At 37.8% G+C, this 18,406-nt stretch overlaps 1 protein-coding gene across 2 annotated transcripts in view; it reads left to right on the forward strand.

Moving 5' to 3' along the window:
* The window catches only part of PLXDC2 (plexin domain containing 2), a 266,023-nt gene that overhangs the window by 210,045 nt on the left and 37,572 nt on the right, over positions 1–18,406 (forward strand). For both annotated transcript variants that reach the window (XM_065666537.1, XM_065666536.1), the window contains exon 9: positions 596–677. In XM_065666537.1, the coding sequence (XP_065522609.1) occupies positions 596–677 (82 nt within the window). The remainder of the gene's footprint in view (positions 1–595; positions 678–18,406) is intronic.

Genomic DNA, 18,406 nt, shown 5'->3' on the forward strand with positions numbered 1-18,406 from the left:
CAAGAAAAAAAGAACAATTTTCATGCTTGCAAAGCAAACACAAATTCTTCTATGCACAGTGCATCATATCACAAAGGAATATCCCCAAACACATTTTGCAGTTCATCTGTCTCTTTTGTCCAAGGTAAAACTACTTGCTTTAGAAATCTGTGGGTTTAAACTGCCAGCTGTAGTACTGTGGAAAAAACAAAACCAGTTATTTTTCTTCTTTATAGTCCAGTTATGGTTCTTGCACACTTTCCTCCCAGCCCTATTTTCTGCTTATGTCTGAATGTTAGCAACACCACAGAACATGGGAGCCACAGAAGAATAAGATTTAAGGAAATACTTAATATTAAGCAAAAAGATAAAAAATATCAATGAAGCTGAATGAATGGATGTGGAAGTGGAAACATATTTGCAAATAGAATGTACCTTTGTGCATCGAGTTGTGCAATGCTCTGCGATAGGCTGGGTTTGGTATCTTATTTTGGATGTATGTGAACCTGTGGAGTCCCTAAATATATATTATCAGATGTATCATTCTTTTGTGCTTTTTATGAGAATTATTTATGACACTAATGTAATAGTTTGTGTTTGTTTATCTACGTCCCAGCTTGTCTTCAGTTTACCAGCTGTGGTCCTTGCATCACTGCCCAGATTGGTTTCAACTGCAGCTGGTGCAGCAAACTCCAAAGGTAAAGAAAAGGATTTTTCTTTTTTGCATGGGTGTGCAGCTCAAAGACATCAGAAAACATTGCCTATAGGTTATTCAATGCAAAGGGTTGTTATATTTTGGTCTTATATATATGCATTCACATGAATTTCTACTGCAGTCAGTAAGCACAATCATCCCATTTCACTTCAGCAAAGTAATTAGGCAAGAATAGTCAAACAGCTTAGAGATAAGCCCTTTCTCCTATATCTTCAATCCTACTTTAAAATCCTTTTGGAGAAGAACAAGAAGTAGAAATTATAATAAAATTCATATTTTCTCACTATATCCTTGGCTTTATTAAAAATAATTTAACCACATGGAGATGCGCGTTGGTAATGTAACTATAAAGACCTACTTCTTCTCTTAACAGTAGGGAGACCAAAACATCCAAAGAGTCAAGTATTTTCTTTTTTAATCTCTCGTTATAGTTAGTGGGTACATTGAGTCTCCTAAACCTCTTGCTGCCACATTGACAAGGACAGTCAAGTCAGTAGCAGAAGCGATTTAGACTCTGAGCAGCTGGAGCACAGGACAGCAAAATATGAACTCTGCAGCTATAGCTTTTCCAAAACATTCTTCACTCAATGGTCTTTATTAACCTTCAAAGCAAGAATTTATTTAATACCAGTTCTCTGAGACAAAATGCAGTATCATAATGGATATTTATTGTCGTCATGTTTTTCAACCCTACTGATTAGGTTCAGAAATGTTATGTATGAAATGGATTCATAATAAAGGAGAAAAGGCTATTAACATTCTAAAATAGTGCAATAATTTGACACCGTATTGAATAACTGGTAAATAGGTAATGAATGTTGTATGGAATTAGGAACCTGGGGTCACTTTTATTATGTTTTAAGCTTCAGCTCCTGGAGTAAGTAATTTGCAAAGTCACTCTGTTTTCATTTGGTCTTGCAAAAAAACTTGTTTTAGTGGAATTAGAGCTAAATGAAATCAAGTCATAGTAAACGTGCCAAATTTCTCCAAGACGAAGGGTACTTGTAGAAAACTGTCCCAAGCAAGCATGAACTTCCTGATTGATTGATTCTCCTTCCATTAATAAATGTTGTAGCACTCAGTTTCTATTGGCTTTGGTTTGATCAAGGTCTGTTGTTTTGTGGCCAGTGTTCTCATTTCTTTTTTTGATAAATTTAACTGTATGAAAAATATTAAAATATAAAAAACTATATGGTAAAGGTCATCTTATGAAGAACAGGCAAACCTTGAGATCCTTTGTGTTTTTCTGTAGTTTCTTAATTACCGAGTTTCTTGAGTTCTGGAATTTCTGGAAAATCTATTTCACTCACTGTGGGGAGCTAAACCAGTTTTATCATCTACCTTTAGCAGGAAGCAATAGCACCATGTAGTAGCATTGTATTCCCTTCCACATATTTGCATGATTTTCTGGATGCCCCTTCACATCTGGCAATTTACTACTGAAAATATACAGTCTCAACACACTTTTGTATTAAAATAAATTTGTATTAAAATAATCTTGCTTTTCATCTTGCCTGTGAAGATCACACTGCAATCAAAGATGAACCTACTGTGAGGCAGTCTTGCACTTTTTCCCAAAAACAGCTGGCTCCACACTGCAGCATGGTTGTACCTTTGATAAGCAGCAGCAGATAGGCTGAACAGTTTTATTACTGTTAATTCGCCCATTACTAACAGTAGTGAGATTGTCATTTCATGCAGACTGTTTGGACATTGTTTAACTAGCAGCAAAAGCAGGAACTGTGGAGTCAATTACCTAAAAAAAGGTAAGCAAGAGAAAAGCAAACTAAGATAATGCCTTTACATGGAAATTTCAGTAAAGAAAAGTCACACACTCCAATCTGCATTTGTGAAGATGAATGCTATTTAGCCAGGTTTAAGCAAATAGACGACTGTGTATAGAATCATAAAGCAGATCAGAATGGAAGGATCCACTAGAAGTCATCCAGTCTAACCTCCTTCTGAAAGCAGGGCCAGCTGTGATATCAGACCAGTTTGTTCCTGATTTTGTTCAGCTAGGTCTTGGGAACCCTTTGGGGCTATGGTCCAATCCTCTGAACATCTTCATTTTATACTTCATACTAGATTTCACACTTCATTTTTTCAACTTGTTACTTCCTCCAGAAGCATGGCTCCGATGATGATGCCTGCCTCAGCCCCCATTGCCTTTCTTGCACTCTCCTCCGGCTTCTGAAATGAGCAGTTTATTTCAATTAATTCAGTTCTACAGAGAAACAAATCTGAAATAGTAAGTGGATACATATTTTGTGAAAAGAGGCAACTCGCTTTCCAAAATGTGAAGACTGAGCATTTAGTTAGGGTACATTACATTGCAGGATCATTGTGATCAGGACTCATTCCAGTCTCAGATTTGATAATTTTCTGCTCCCTACTAGTTCTGGATACTCTCGTCTTCCTTCTAGTAAAGTGCCTTTCTTCTTCTACCTTGATGTTCCTCAGCATGTATATTTTAGGAAGATATAAGAAAAGCCTATTCTATTCTCACTGGAGATGTCTGGATCACAGGAGAGTACTCAGAATCCTTTACTTCAATACCACTTTGCGGTTTTTCTCCCCTCAGACATAAATTCACTGTGTTCAAATGTTCTTTTTGTATGTGATGAAGAAGCACTTGCTCAACGAGAAAACCTAACTGTCCTGGTTAAAAATCATACAGGATGGAAAGTTGTGAGTTCTTTCATCACAGTGCTCCATCTTTTTCTGCATGTCACTGCTGTTCAACCACCAGCCTTGTAAATCAGCCTAGACTTTTATCTCCTGTTGTGATATACATTGCTCTGCTGCAGCAGAGTAAAATCTGCTTGGGTAAACAAGAGCAAAGCATTATGTGAAGTATTAACTTAGACATTTCAGAAGTGCCTAGAGTACAAAGAAAATTAATGTTTACAGCCCACTTTCAAATTAGTTCTCATAGGGGTTTTTGAAGTAAGCAGAAGCAGATGCTTAGAAGTAATGCCTGAGTAGTGCTTCTGGGTTGCAAAGGTGACTGGACATACTGGTATGGGAGGTGAGAAACCAAAAGCTGTCTCTCTTGGCTGTAGATAAAGCCCAGGGTGGAGAAGGCAATTAGCCTTTGGTACAAAAGCCTGATGAAGGCTTCAAACTTGATGTTTGACAGGTTTCCAGCATGGCAATAACCTACTGACTGACCTAGTGCTTTGATTTCTGCAGAGGAAGAATGCCTGTTTCCTAGAGAGGGAGCAACAGAGGTCAGATATGGCTGTAACAGACAGTCATGTTTCTCCTGTGGAGCCATGATAGCACTTTGGTACACTAAAGTGAGATCTCCCAGAGCAGATAGACTTCTGTGTGCATAACAAGTAAATATGTATCCACTGGGAAACAAAACTCTATGCCAATTCTACAGTCCTTTTTTTCTCAGCAAGTTATGACCCCATTTAGCCAGAGCAACATTACTGCCAGGAAAAGCATCGTGTATCGTTTTTTCCCTTGCATAAAGTCTAAACCATATATCATTCACGCAACAAAGTACAGTTGTTGGAAAAACAGAAAGTTTATATAAAACTTGTAAATGCACAAGGAAAATTGACCAGCAGAGCCATTGCAGAGTAAATGTACACGCACATGTGGGCAGTCCGTATTGGAATGAAAATAACTTTATTCTGCAACAGTGGGTTGTTTCCAACCTGTAACTCCAGCCCAGCTGCTGTGCAAACTCTGCAGTCTTTGGAGACGCAGGCTCTTCTTGTAGGTGCAAAATCCTCTACTGCTGTCGCTGTTTACAAGCTTAAATCTCAGTTTGCCTTTTCATAATGAATCATCAAACTGTCCACTCTGAAATCCTATCTAGCGTATGTCATGCAATTTCATCGCCACTAAAGCAAGGGCAAAGGCACATAATGTTTCTTTTTTTTTTTTTTTACTTCAGCAGATGGAGGATCCTCCTAGGAGCTATATTTTTTTTTAACTGTGTATGTTTTATAACTGTTCCACAAGCAAAACTGTTCCATAAGTAAAAGAGACTAATTGTAAATATATATGCTAAGATGGTATCATAGCTTTCCCCTACAAAAGGATCTATGTCTATAAAATGACAAGCACTTAGCATCTCTCTCATAGTAACCACCTGTGGCTGAAACTTGGATTATTTGCTCTTAATTTTCTCTGACCGCCTAGTGCTTAAAAACAGGGAGAACTCATTAATATCAGATCTGTTTATATCATCTTTTCATGCTTCTGAAAATATTTGTATAATCTAGGCACGTGGTATGTCCTGCATGTTAGAGATGTCATTTTTTAGGAGAATTTTTGGAAGCGTTAAGGCAACTTTGATGTTATTTTGCAGGTTCAATTTGTACAACTTGCGTTACTGCAATAGTGAGTTCCCTTGGAAATATTTTAATTGCCCAAGAAATAAATTGTATTTATTAACTATAAAAGAGTTGGCACTGAAATACAATGGAAGTATGATGCTTAAATGATCAAGGAATTTTTAAAAAACACATTTATACAATGTTTTGAAAATATTTGCTTTCAGATTCTGTAGATACTTGTGGTTTTGTTTTGATGAACTTCAGGAAAGTCTCAGATTTCAGCAGTGAAGTGATACTGATATTTCAGTGAGTTCAGAAATAAGCAAAGAACCGACTCCTGCAATCTCTGCATGCTGAAGACTCAGGTTTTGCATGTGTCTCGTGCTTCACTTCATTAACACAAGATAAAAGTATCTCCTAGTCCTTGCACCATCCCTCAGGTTTAGTGTGGTGCTCTCACCCCAACACTGGAAATAGAGAACTAGAATACTGAAGGACTAATAGCAAGTGCTGCATACAGTCTAGATTACTTATTCAGCTGTCACTGAATACAGTATATTGAATACACTGTATGTGTATTCAACTTTTAAATCATCAAAACTGGCTGCCTTATGCCAAGGTCACCAAAAAGCCTAATGGCTAGATCCACAAGGGTGTTTTTCTGTCTGACTTACTTATGTTTTCAGGGGAAGCTGTGCAGAATGGGAGAGCACTACTAAAAGTTCCTTTTCACCAAAATCTAGACTTAGCAAAGACCAGAAAGGTCTCTAGGGCTCACACACTTTCTCCCAGTTCACAAGAAGATCTTGGTCATGTTAAGTGCTTAAATGTACATTTATCCTTAAGTCTTTTGCAGACTATGAAATTGTCTTAAAAACTTAAGATATTTCCAGACTATGCATTGAATAATCAAGTTTGCAATCATACCATTTTACGGTATTGACCCATGGAGTACAAACCCACAGTCTGAGAAGTGTTTTGCACAGGCTACACAAATTCTCGTGTTGGACTTCCTGTGTGTAGTGATAAGACGTGCACTCTAGGCAGTTATTCTGACCATGTGTGTGCACACGGCTCCCAAAGCTTCTTGTACTCTCTAAACAATCCTGAGCTAAAAAGATGAAAGAATCCAATTTTTGACACATTTCGCTTAAATGCTTAATCCTGTATGCCAGCAGCAACACTAGTTGTGTAGATGAAAAGATTACAGCTGTTTTTAATGGAATGAGTTCTGAGGAAAGTGAAAATTCAGAAATGTGTCTGGGAATAGTAGCAATAACATAGTTTATGTCTTGATACTTATAATCTTTTATTATGATAATTACTGTTCCCATCTAAGCAGGTAATAAAGAAAGAAGTTGTTTTGCATTCCATGGTGATTAATGGGAGAGTGGGGAAGGGAGAATCTTCAGGCACTTGCACTTCTTAAGAAAACATTTCACAGTTGAAAAATGAAGAGACAGTTTTCCATGGTGCCTTTATGGTAATTGGGGATTAAAAAAATGCTTCTTAGTTGTCTTCTGAACTTTTGGGCAAGCTTGAAATGTCTTGTTTGTTTATTCTTGCTTTAGAAAGGAGTTGGAAAAATGTTTAGTTAACTTTTAAATCTGAGTTTATGTCTGGAAATTTTGAATATCAGGGAGGAGGAAAAGAGGTCTTTGGTTTGTTATTCTGTATATGCAATCTGACAAGACCTAATAAGTTGAATCTAATATTGTAATATAAGTAACGGTCTTATATAATCTAAAATATTTATCAGCTGAGCAAAGTAGCACCCATATAGGATTACAAAAAAAAAAAAAGCACAGGAATAAATATCATATGTTGTGGTTTAAAGGCAGCCACATAGCTTGTTCACTCCCTCCCTCCCCTTTTCTCCCTCTTCCTTTCTTTCCCCCCACCCCAGTCCCCGCTCCCGGAGGGATGGGGAGGAGAATCAGGAGAATGTAACTCCCACGGCTTGAGATAAGAACAGGCCAGTAACTAAGGTATAACACAAACCACTACTGCTACCACCAATGATAATATTGATAAGAGAAAATAACAAGGGAAGAGAATATGATACTACCTGCCGAACAAGTCTGACACCCCCACCCCCCCGCCTCCCCCAAAGAGATCCTGTGCCCTTCCGGGTAACTCCCAGTTACCTCCCTGGGCATGACGTGCTGTGGTATGGAATACCTCTTTGGCTAGTTTGGGTCAGGTGTCCTGTCTCTGCTTCCTCCCAGCCTCCCCTCGTCCCTGGCAGAGCATGAGACTCACAAAGTCCTTAGTCAGAGTAAACATTACTTAGCAACAACTAAAACCAATCACTGTTATCAGCTCTGTTCCCAGACTGAAAGTCAAAACACAGTGCTGCACCAGATAGTAAGGAGGAGAAAAAGTGACTGCTACTGCTAAACCCAGGACATGATATTATCTGACTGCGTAAATCCCCTGATTTACAAAAGAAAATAATTAAATCCAAATAGGAAACATTGAGTTTTTCTCCACACATAAAAGACAGACTAGGGACAATGTGGGCCCTCTCTGAAAGCTACCAGATGAACTGGCTACCCTGGATTTGAAGAAGGCTGAGGTTGTTAATGACTTCTTTGCCTCAGTCTTCACTGGCAAAGGATCTTACCACACGACCCAAGTCTTGGAAGGCAGACACAGGGACTGTGAGAATGAAGACCTTGGGCCCACTCTAGGAGAGGATCTGGTTCGAGACCATCTTAAGAACCTGAACGTACACAAGTCCATGGGATCTGATGAAATCCATCCACAGGTCCTGAAGGAGCTGGCAAATGAGGTTGCTAAGCCACTGGCCATCATATTTGAAAAATCACGGCAATTAGGTGAAGTTCCCGACGACTGGAAAAAGAGTTGTGGTCAATGGCTCAATGTCCAGCTGGAGACCAGTAACGAGTGGTGTCCCTCAGGGATCGGTGTTGGGACCGGTCTTGTTCAACATCTTTGTCGGTGACATGGACAGTGGGATTGAGTGCACCCTCAGCAAGTTTGCCGATGACACCAAGCTGTGTGGTCCAGTTGATATGCTGGAGGGAAAGGATCCCATCAAAAGGGACCTTGACACTCTCGTGAGGTGGGCTGATGCCAACCTTATGAAGTTTAACCATGGCAAGTGCAAGGTCCTACACCTGGGTTGGAGCAATCCCAGGCACAGCTACAGGTTGGGCAGAGAGAGATTCAGAGCAGCCCTGTGGAGAAGGACTTGGGGCTGTTGGTTGATGAGAAGATGAACATGAGTTGGCTTCAGTGTGCACTCACAGCCCAGAAAGCCAACCATATCCTGGGCTGCATCAAAAAGAGCATGACCAGCAGGTTGAAGGAGGTGATCCTGCCCCCTGCTCTTGTGAGACCTCACTTGGAGTCTTGTGTACAGTTCTGGTGTCCTCAACATAAAAAGGACATGGAACTGTTGGAACAAGTCCAGAGGAGGGCCACGAGGATGATGAGGGTATTGGAGCACCTCGCATATGAAGATAGGCTGAGAAAGTTGGGGCTGTTCAGCCTGGAGAAGAGTGCATGGAGACTCATAGCAGCCTTCCAGTATCTGAAGGGGGCCTATAGGGATGCTGGTGAGGGACTTCATCAGGGACTGTAGTGACAGGACAAGGGGTAATGGGTTAAAACTTAAACAGGGGAAGTTTAGATTGGATATAAGGAAGAAGTTCTTTACTGTTAGGGTGATGAGGAACTGGATTGTGTTGCCCAGGGAAGTTGTGAATGCTCCATCCCTGGCAGTGTTCAAGGCCAGGTTGGTTGAAGCCTTGGGTGAGATGGTTTAGTGTGAGGTGTCTCTGCCCATGGCAGGGGGCTTGGAACTTGATGATCTTAAGTTCCTTTCCGACCCTAACTGTTCTATGATTCTATGTACTCCAGCCCCGCAGCAGGGACAGCTTCCACTAGATCAGGTGTCTCAGAGTCCACCAAGCCTGACACTGAAGATTTCCAGGAATTAAGTATCTACCACTTCTCTGGCAACCTGCTCCAGTGTTTCACCACCCTCATTATAAAGACTGTTTTCCTCATATCTAGTTTAAATCTGCCTCCTTAGAGAGAAGGATGGACCATGTTAAATGCCTTCAGGAGGCCAGATATATGAAGTCTGTAGCTACTACCTTGTCCACTGATGTAGTCACTTCATCATAGGACACTAGGTTTGTTTAAGTGCTCACTTTTAAATACTTCCTCACTTTTAACTATTAGAGTGTTTATTATTCATTGGGGCTTTCTGTTTGGTTTGCTTTTTTTGGTTTGGTTTTCGGTTTCTTTTGCTTTAAGGATGTTGCATATTTCAATTCTAAATTAAAAGATGGGAGGAAAACTTACTGATTTGTACTCAGGCTGGTTTTATCACAACAGTAACTGTCAGTAGTGTGCTGTTATTACAAAATTGGCCACAGAATCTTAGCCATTGAATTGCAAAATTAAAAAAAAAAATAAAAGAGGCATTTGTGTGGATTAAGTAAACCACCAGAGGGAGCATATATAATCCAATCAGTGTAATAGGTTCATATACAAGTGACAAGGAAAATCTCATTTTAAACGCTTCAGAGGGGGTAGATGTTTAAAATATATCCTATTTGTCAAAATATATTCCGTTCTATCAATGTGTATAACAATGAATTTGCTGATCATACTGCTGCTTCAGGCAAAGCAAAAGAAATCTGCTCAGATTGTGTCTGTCTATGGAATTTATAAAACCACTCCAGCATTTCCTTATGCTGGAGTGGTTTTATATGAAACCGTGGCAGCATCCTAACACCTGGGTCTTAACAAGCAGGTTGTTGAATTAGACCAAATTCACCCTGTGATAAATGAAAAGTAATGTCAGTACTGTTTTCCTAACTTGGATACTGTTTCTTTGCCAGTTATAAAACAATAAGATTTAAAATTTGAGAAGTAGAAATTCTAGCCCTTTGTCAGTTTGCTCTGATTAAAATGCAATATTTTTCTCTGTTTTAAAAGTTGCGTTGTGAAAGCAGTTGGTCTTTTAATTAACTGCAACAAAAGTATTGAGAATGAATGTGTAAGTTTGTCAGCCCTGATACATTACTGATAAGAATGATACAATAAGTAAATCTATACTTTATTGAGCAGAAAATTGCTCCACACCCAACTTCATATCCTTTCCAAGATGCTTGCCCTTAATTTGACAAGCTAATTTAAACACATGAACTGCAAAAAACCGTTTGAAAATTAGCATTCAATAATTGAGAATTTTGTATGCATGGCAAGCCTGATGGAAGGAAAGCAAGAAAATCAAGTAGCACAGAAGTGCTTAATGAGCAAAGCATTTTATCAAACCAGAGTGAGCCCTGTGATAGTATTGGTTAATGAAGGAAACCTCATGAGAATATAGGATATTCTCAAATGGAATGGCAGTTCTGCTTAGAAGAGAGTGAAAGCTTCATGTAAGCCTCAAGGTATATTTAAAAATATGTAAGAGTAAAGATGTGCATATCAGTAAAATGTACATAATGGAACATTTAAAAGTACTATTATGGAACACAGATGATCCTGAGCTCTTAACATGTTTTTATTGAAAGTCAGCCTGCAGCCAGATGAACTAACTTTTTTCTGAAATTGATACATGGATGAAAAGCAGATAAAAAGCCTTTCTACATTTTTTGGTAATTTTGTGGAATTTCTTAGTAGCTGGATTCTGTCGAAGTATTGTGGAATTTCCTTAATTACCTTTGGGCAGAGATTGGAACAATTCCTATGATTAATACAAATAAACCTAAAAAGTTCAGTCTCTGAACAGAACTCTAGTGAAGGTGCAGTAGCTCTCAGAGTCCTAAGATATGTCAGAGCAAAACCACACGATTCATTACATATGATGTGGGACCTGCTAGAGTAGAATCATCCCCTTGCATGGTTCAAAGTTAATACCTTCAAATGGACACATACCACCTGAGAGCTATGTGGATTTTTTTTTCAGTATTCACCTGAGCTTTTTCCTACACTAGTAAAACTTTGTCTTATAAACTTTATTCCTCAAGTTTCCTTTCTCCACATGTTCTTCTGCAGTGTCCTCCTTTCTTGTATGCTGACGATCTCAGCAGCCCCAATCTAGAGAATAAAACTCCCTTATCCTCCCATTAATAGATTTGATATCTACCCAACTGAATTCAAGTCCTGTCTTCATGCAGAAATTAGCCAGTTTTCTTACAGCTGCAATTTTAGTCACATTTTTACATGTGTATGCATTGCTTTGTTTTCCTGAATAACTTGGAACAACATGAGAACAGTTACGCTCATAACTGATGCAGATTTTTAAGAAATGCAAGGCTGGGTTACAAAACTTTTAATTATTCTAGAGAATGGGCATAAGATTGCTATAATTCTAATTACTCTGAAATCCTAATCTTTCTTTTGAAATATTTGTTATTAAATCCTGGACCTGAAGACTGGGAAGCATTTTGGAGTTTCTTAATCTAGGTATAAACACCATGATTTATTTCAGCCACATCACTCGCACTACTCATATTGTATGTTTGTGCTTCTTACCGTATCGTTTGCCTTTCAAAATTTGAGATGGGTTTCACTAGCTATTGATTCCTTTGCCAGGGATGTTGCTGTGTCTTCTGGAGTCTACAAACTCTATTCATTATCCACTCTGCAAGTTTCTGTGGTATCCAGTTTTGCAACACAGCTTGGCTGAGACATAGATATCACAGTCAGTACAAGAAGGACTATTGCCTGGACTGCTTTAAGACCTTAGTGCAAAGTCTGTCTCATGTGGGTCTATCAAATATATCACATTCCCATGGCGTTTAACTTCAGGAAGTAGTTATCAAAGGTACAGAGGACGGTTAAGCGCTTAAATCACGTTGAGAGGAGGGAATGTAGACATCCATCTGTTAATCATACCTTTGAGAATATTTACTTTTGCTGACTAATTTGAAAGGAAGATCACAAAATCTGTGTTTAATATCCATATTTATTTCACAGATGCAGCTGAAATACCATTGTGGTAAAACACTAAATAAATAGGTAGGTAGCACAGTTCTCTTCTGTAGGAAACTTCTTTTGCAGTTCATGTACATACTAGTAACTTTTTATTCCTTATTTATTTTATTAAAACAGTAAGACAAAACCCCACTCAGTCTTTGATGAGCTATTTATGCTCAGAACTGCAACTTCTATGACATCCGTAAATCTTTCAAATCGCAACAGAGTTCAGACTCAGTTCCACATTGCTTATTCTGAGTTTTATAGCCATAAAAGTGGGTATTGCTATTGCCCTTCTCTATTACATAGGCATTCACTTTGGGAGTTGTTTGCCAGCAGAAGTGCACCATGTTCGGTCACACAGGAGCCCCAGATTCTTTTCTGTTTGGTTTCATTTTTATGTGTTAATTTCTAACATTGATAGCTACTACCAGAGATTCTGGATTCAAACATGTTCCTGTTCCACTGATGAAAGTGACACTTGCCTGTGAAAGGGGTGCACAGGCAGGTGCCTCAGATTGCAATTTGTATGTATCCTCAACATTTCAAGATCCTTGGCTCAGAATTCTGGTAATCGTTCTATGCTATATGATGGGCTTTCTTAGGACTAAGTTTCTATACAAGGCATTATAGCCTGGCCAATTCCCAAATAAATGTCTCAAATGATGGTATAATATAACTATTAGACATTAAGAGTATAATCAGAAGAGTGCAGAGAACACATCTCAAAGAAAGTAGGCTTTCTGATAACAAATTAAAGATTTATACTTAACAAAATGCTCATGCATTACATTGGGTAAATAAAGTATAATGCAAAACAGGATGTTAATTTGCATGGTATGGTAGTGTGAAATATAGGTAAATTACAATTAGGTGAATACAGAACAGAAATGAGAAAACGTATTAAAAATAAGATGGTTACTTAAACACAAGAGTGAAGATTACTTCAAACACACTGAGAGGGCAGTTGGCAGGTAAAGCAGAAATTTTACCTACTTTACCTGACTTCAGAGACAGAGCTTCAAGAAGGTTTTGACATCTGCAGATAGGAACCTCCTCATATGAGCACATGTTCAAAAACAAAGGAAACAGTCAGGATTTCAAACTCCTCTTTGGTTGTGTCACTGTAATATACCTTAACCTAAAATAATCAGGTATCAACATGTCATCTTGTTTACAGCATAATTCTTACCATGCTTTGATTTTCTTGGTACTCAGGCTGTTTATTTCACTTCTTGTGAAAAGAAGTAAATTTCCAACACAACTCTTTCACACCTCTGAAATTTCTGTCATTTCCTTAACCTAACCAACACTAATTTTGCCTTCGCTAAACTACTGATATTTTTATCCGTTTCTGTCTCTGTTGTCTATCATATATAGTTTTCTATATCATTTATGCTAACTTCTATTCCTGTGCTACTAGAAGAGTTAAAAGTAAGCTGACTGGCCTCTTAATGAAAACAGTTAAGTTTTAAATAGTTCATGGTCACTTCATCTGAAACCAAGTATAGCAGAACATAAAGAGTTTTGACTTCAGAGACAAATCCTTTTCAGAGTTCTAATATGGAAGCTAAGGATAAATAAAAGAAAGAGAACAAATAGGTACTTAGTTTCTAAAGGAGCAGTTAGGCCCTATAGCAGCAGTTCTCCCAGTTTATGAGCCAAATAAATAAATAAGGTACTCATAATGAAATTAATTAAGTTTTGTAGTCTTAATTGAATTCTTCATCATAAAGGTAAGATAGTACTAAAACAGCTTAGTTCCATTTTCCATTGTTTCTCATTTTGTAATGGTTTTATACACTGCTATACATAGAGCAGTGCTACTGCTTTTTTGCAGTTTCATAGAAGATAGTATTGTAGAATGGTTAGGGTTGGAAGGGACCTTAAGGATCATTTAGTTTATCGTCTCTTCCAATGGACTGCTTACAACAGCTGGATAACTTGAGATTTTTTTTCTTTTCCAACAGTGATGTATTAGAAAATACACAAATCTGACAAACCCAAGCTTTATGACTTCAGGACAATTTGTCAGATATTTTAGTTACAGGAAAAAGGTTCATTTAATGGATTAGCACTCAAAAATAATGATTGTGCAGTAGGTGCATTTTATTCAATAGGCCCACTTGGCAGAACATTAATTTAGTGAGGACCAAGGTATTAGACTCCTTTCAAGCCAGAGTTTTATTTAATTTGTAGTTCCTGACTCCTTTGACTATCAGAAAATGGTATGTGTATCTTTTATGAAATATTTGACTGTTCATGAGACTACACTACAGAACCCAAGTATCACCTCCCCGTTGTATCCAGAATCATTGGGCTAGATAACAATTTTCTCAACTGCACCTTTCTTTCCTTATTGCAAGTGTTTATAAAAAGTGAAAGAACAGAAACTGAGAACAAAGCATTTTGGAAGACCTCCAAGTTCAGGACAGAAATTCAGGTCACATCCCTGGAGACAGGAAGCCCTGGTTATCACACCTGACTGTAAGATACTTTATATGGTGAATGTTATTGTACTTTTGTGGAAGCATTAGTTTTCTTCCCTTCATATAAGCATCCAGCCCAGTGCACTATTATGGAGAAATCCGTCTTCCACCAATTTTGTGAGTCTCACTCTTCAATTCTTCTGCTGTCATTACAAGGGAAATAAATAAAACAAGGAAACAAATAAATCAGGTATTTTTAAATGGAAAGTTTTGCACTATATCAGATTTTGGTTTTCATTACTTTTTCTGTTTCACTGACATATAAAATATGGCATTCCCAGTCAGATTTGTTTAATGGTTAGTTCAGCAGTCATACAAAACAGTCACTAATACAGCTGTAGTTCATCTTCTCATACCAAATATTATTTGACATAGAACTAGCTGCAAATTAAATAGAGCTTGGGAAGCTTCCTGGACACTGGAAAACCATTGTCTGTGCCATTAGATAGTTCCAATGTTCCCTGATGTGATTTTAGTCAATGCCCAGGAGCACTGTCCAAAACAGTTCCCAGGCATGGTACAGGAGTTGGACTGTTCCAGGAATTATTCCCAGTTGGCAGTTTCCGTGCAGCCTCCTTCTCTTTTTTAGGTTGAGAGAGTTTGCTTGTTCAGGCATAGGCCATTCTGTGCCAGCGGTCTTCATTGCCAAGGAACGTTTCTGGGCATGTTTATTTTACCAGTATAGAAACAGACAAAGTGATCACAATAGTGTTAACTGCTTTCTAGAAGCACAAACCTCTTACGATTGTACTCCTCAGCACAACTTGGCTGTTTCTCAAGTCTACTGATTCTCTGTAGCATATATATTTTAATATTTCATGTCACCTTCCTATAGGACGTATCCCAAAACCAGGAAAATAAATGGTATTTTCCCAGTATCCTTCCTAAATATCAAGGCTTTTTTGTGCACCATTACATCTTGAGTTCCCCCTCCATTCAGGTCTGTTAACTTGTCCAATATCTGCATTATCACATAGCATTAACAAAAGCACTTGCTTCCCACCAGATATCACAACAAACATTAATATGGACAATTAATGAAGAAATCGATGAGCCCCAAATGTTCTGCAGTTCTTTGGTAATCTGTTTTGCAGACTGTTCTTGATGAATGTTGACTTCAGAATTTGACTCACTTTTAAATAAAATAAATAAATAAATAAATGCAAGTAGAATACTAATTTGGGAAGAAAATAGCTTTCTGAACTTTAAGTTCTTTTGAAATAACTTTCTGAACTTTAAGTTCTTTTGAACATAAACAGTAACAGGATGATTCATGTCCTTCCTTTCTTGTGCTCTTTAGCAGGAGAGAGAGCCTTTACAGCAGGTGCTTTTCTTAACCCTAATTCATCCATACTTTCCACAAATGCAGTAGTATGAATATGCAGTTTCAAAACAGCATATGTTCTTTGAACAGAATGCTCTCTTGCTTTGTTGGCGAACCTTTATAAGCATGTAAATGTTAATTTATATAGAGTCAGTTCAGCATGTTATGCTGCCTCTTGTTGCACGTCCTGTTTCCTTTGACTTCTTAGTCTTTTTAGAATTGTAAATGTGATGTAACAGGAGCAGTAACCTAACTAAAACATATCTGCACTCTCTTTCTAGACACTCAGATGCTGATGACCGCTAATACTGAAACAGCCATGTTATGTATTACACGATTGCAGGCGGCTCACGCGTGATTACAGAAATGCAAACAGCCTTATCTTGTACTATTGCTAGGCACCAGGCCTCTTTCATCCTGTCCCAGGCCACTCTGCTACTTGTTAATGTTATCAGTGGCTTTTTTTTTATAAAGGATCAAAATCCCACTAAAAGTAATAATTAATAAAAAAGTAAGCTTGGCCAGTGTGTGAATGACATCTGTGCCTTGTTGCACGCCATCCGACACTTGATGTTTTCCAGCTACATTCCCAGTTCTACAATTAATATGTCTGGGAGTACTACAAGTATAGGAGCTGTGAGTTAGTGTATGCTCATCTGGTTTTCAGAAAATCTGAGCTTAACTCTAAGTCCTGTTACAGAATTCTGTGTTATCTCAGGTGATTGTTTCATGTCTCCTATTTTCTCATCTCTAAAGTGGAAAATAAAATATTTCTTCCAAAGATCACCTTCATATTTTGTTTTAAACACAGGAGTGTAAGCTCTCACTTTTATTTCTTTATCCGGGAGGAAATGTAACACATTAATATTGGGGAAAAAAATTAAGATCTTGGGAGCATCCACCCTGAAATTGAAGAGATTATTTGGATATTCAAAGATAGAAAATAGTTCAGACAGTCATATAAAGATAAGGAGGGTTAATTGTTCATAAGGGTTAGGTTTAGGATCACTAACCAGAGTGCTTCAGAGCTCTTTGCCTTGAACCCTGAGTGACTGTGTGCAAAATGGGTAGAAATTCTAACAGATCTGAATTCTCTGCTAGCTTCTGTTGCTATCAGTATTTCATACCAACTTTGCGCAGGTATAAATGCAAAAAGTCAAAGGCAGTGCAGAATGTAATCTAGTATCAGAGACTTAATTTTAGTGTGAATTCCCAGAGAACAAATTTGATTGTTACTATTTTCTTCTGATTCTTTTGGAAATTCTGATGCCATAATCTTATAAATAGACTCCTCTTATGCTTTCTTTTTCCTTCTAGTTATTCAAAGCAAAGCCTTTAGAAAAGGCTTCTTCTTCATTCTTTATCTGCTTTTCAGCATGTTCCCTTTGTTGTAACTGACATTAAGACTATAGAAAATATCCTACTATTCTTCTTTAATCAGATTCTGTCAAGTCTCACTTTAACTAGCATATTTTTCCTTTCTTTCTCATTGAATTGGAAATAAAACCTTCTTCTTTCAGACCACTTTTATTCTTAGGGTCTTCCAACAGCAAGAATTCCCCATGGGAGTCCTTATTTCCTACTGCTTATTCACATCTTGTGTCAGAGTACTCGTGTTCAGTTTTTCTGTAAAATGAAAGGGGATCTGTTTTTTTTTTTTTAAAAAACATCTTTTCACTTTCCTGTTTGCATGATATTGCAGGAGTACTTTACAGAACATGTAGCTATATTTTTTCGAACTTTCCGTTGTATAAAACTGTGGAAACATCATCAGGTTGAAGGTTACCTGCTGAAATTTGTGCCCCTTTCTGATCCTCTTTATCATTATCTGAATATTGTAACTTTTGAGAAGGAAACAATGTTAAGACAATGATGGAATTCAGTGCTTCAGACACAGGTATGCTTCATCAAGTATTAACCATTCCATGGAACCTTACTGAGCAGGTTCCTGAAGAGGCCAACATCTGCTCTCTTGAAGCTCAGGGCAGTGAGCTCGCTGCACGCCCTTCTCACTGCCCCAAGGGTCTTGAACTCTACCATCTCATGATCACTGCAGCCAAGACTGCCTTGGAGCATCACATTCCACTTCACATGAACTTCTTAAGGCTTCAAGCTGTGATAGAGTTCTGCATTTCTGACAAGAGAAAGGAAAATAACAAAGTGAGGAAAATACAATCTCTTCCCAGACAGTACAGTGTGACAAGAAAGTGAGGAACCAAACTGGTGCCTGTTCTGTGGTAAAGGGAAGCAAAATCAGACTGAGAACAAAGATAGAGAGCTTTTTCCTCCAAGAATCTATGATTAGGGTTTGTTTCAGTTGGACTGACACAAAATTCAAGGCTTCCAGTATTTATATATATATTATATTTCTTTAGTTTTATATTTTGCTTTCTATCTCCATAAGCTTGGAATGAAATTTCACTTTAAAATGTTCTAACTATTCTTTTAATAATTCAAACAAACTAGCAAATGCTTTAATCTATTCGTAACATGATGGTCCTTCTTTAGTGGTTAAAAGCAGAAAAGAGTTTTGTCTGTTCCATTTTCTGTTTAATTTCCCAGGCTAACCTTTTATTTAGTGCTGTCAATAAACATTTTAACCAAGTTAAATAATTATATGGTATTTAATAAAACATAT

The sequence above is a fragment of the Lathamus discolor genome, chromosome 2 (genome assembly GCF_037157495.1).
Source record: "Lathamus discolor isolate bLatDis1 chromosome 2, bLatDis1.hap1, whole genome shotgun sequence".
Classification (NCBI taxonomy): domain Eukaryota; kingdom Metazoa; phylum Chordata; class Aves; order Psittaciformes; family Psittacidae; genus Lathamus; species Lathamus discolor.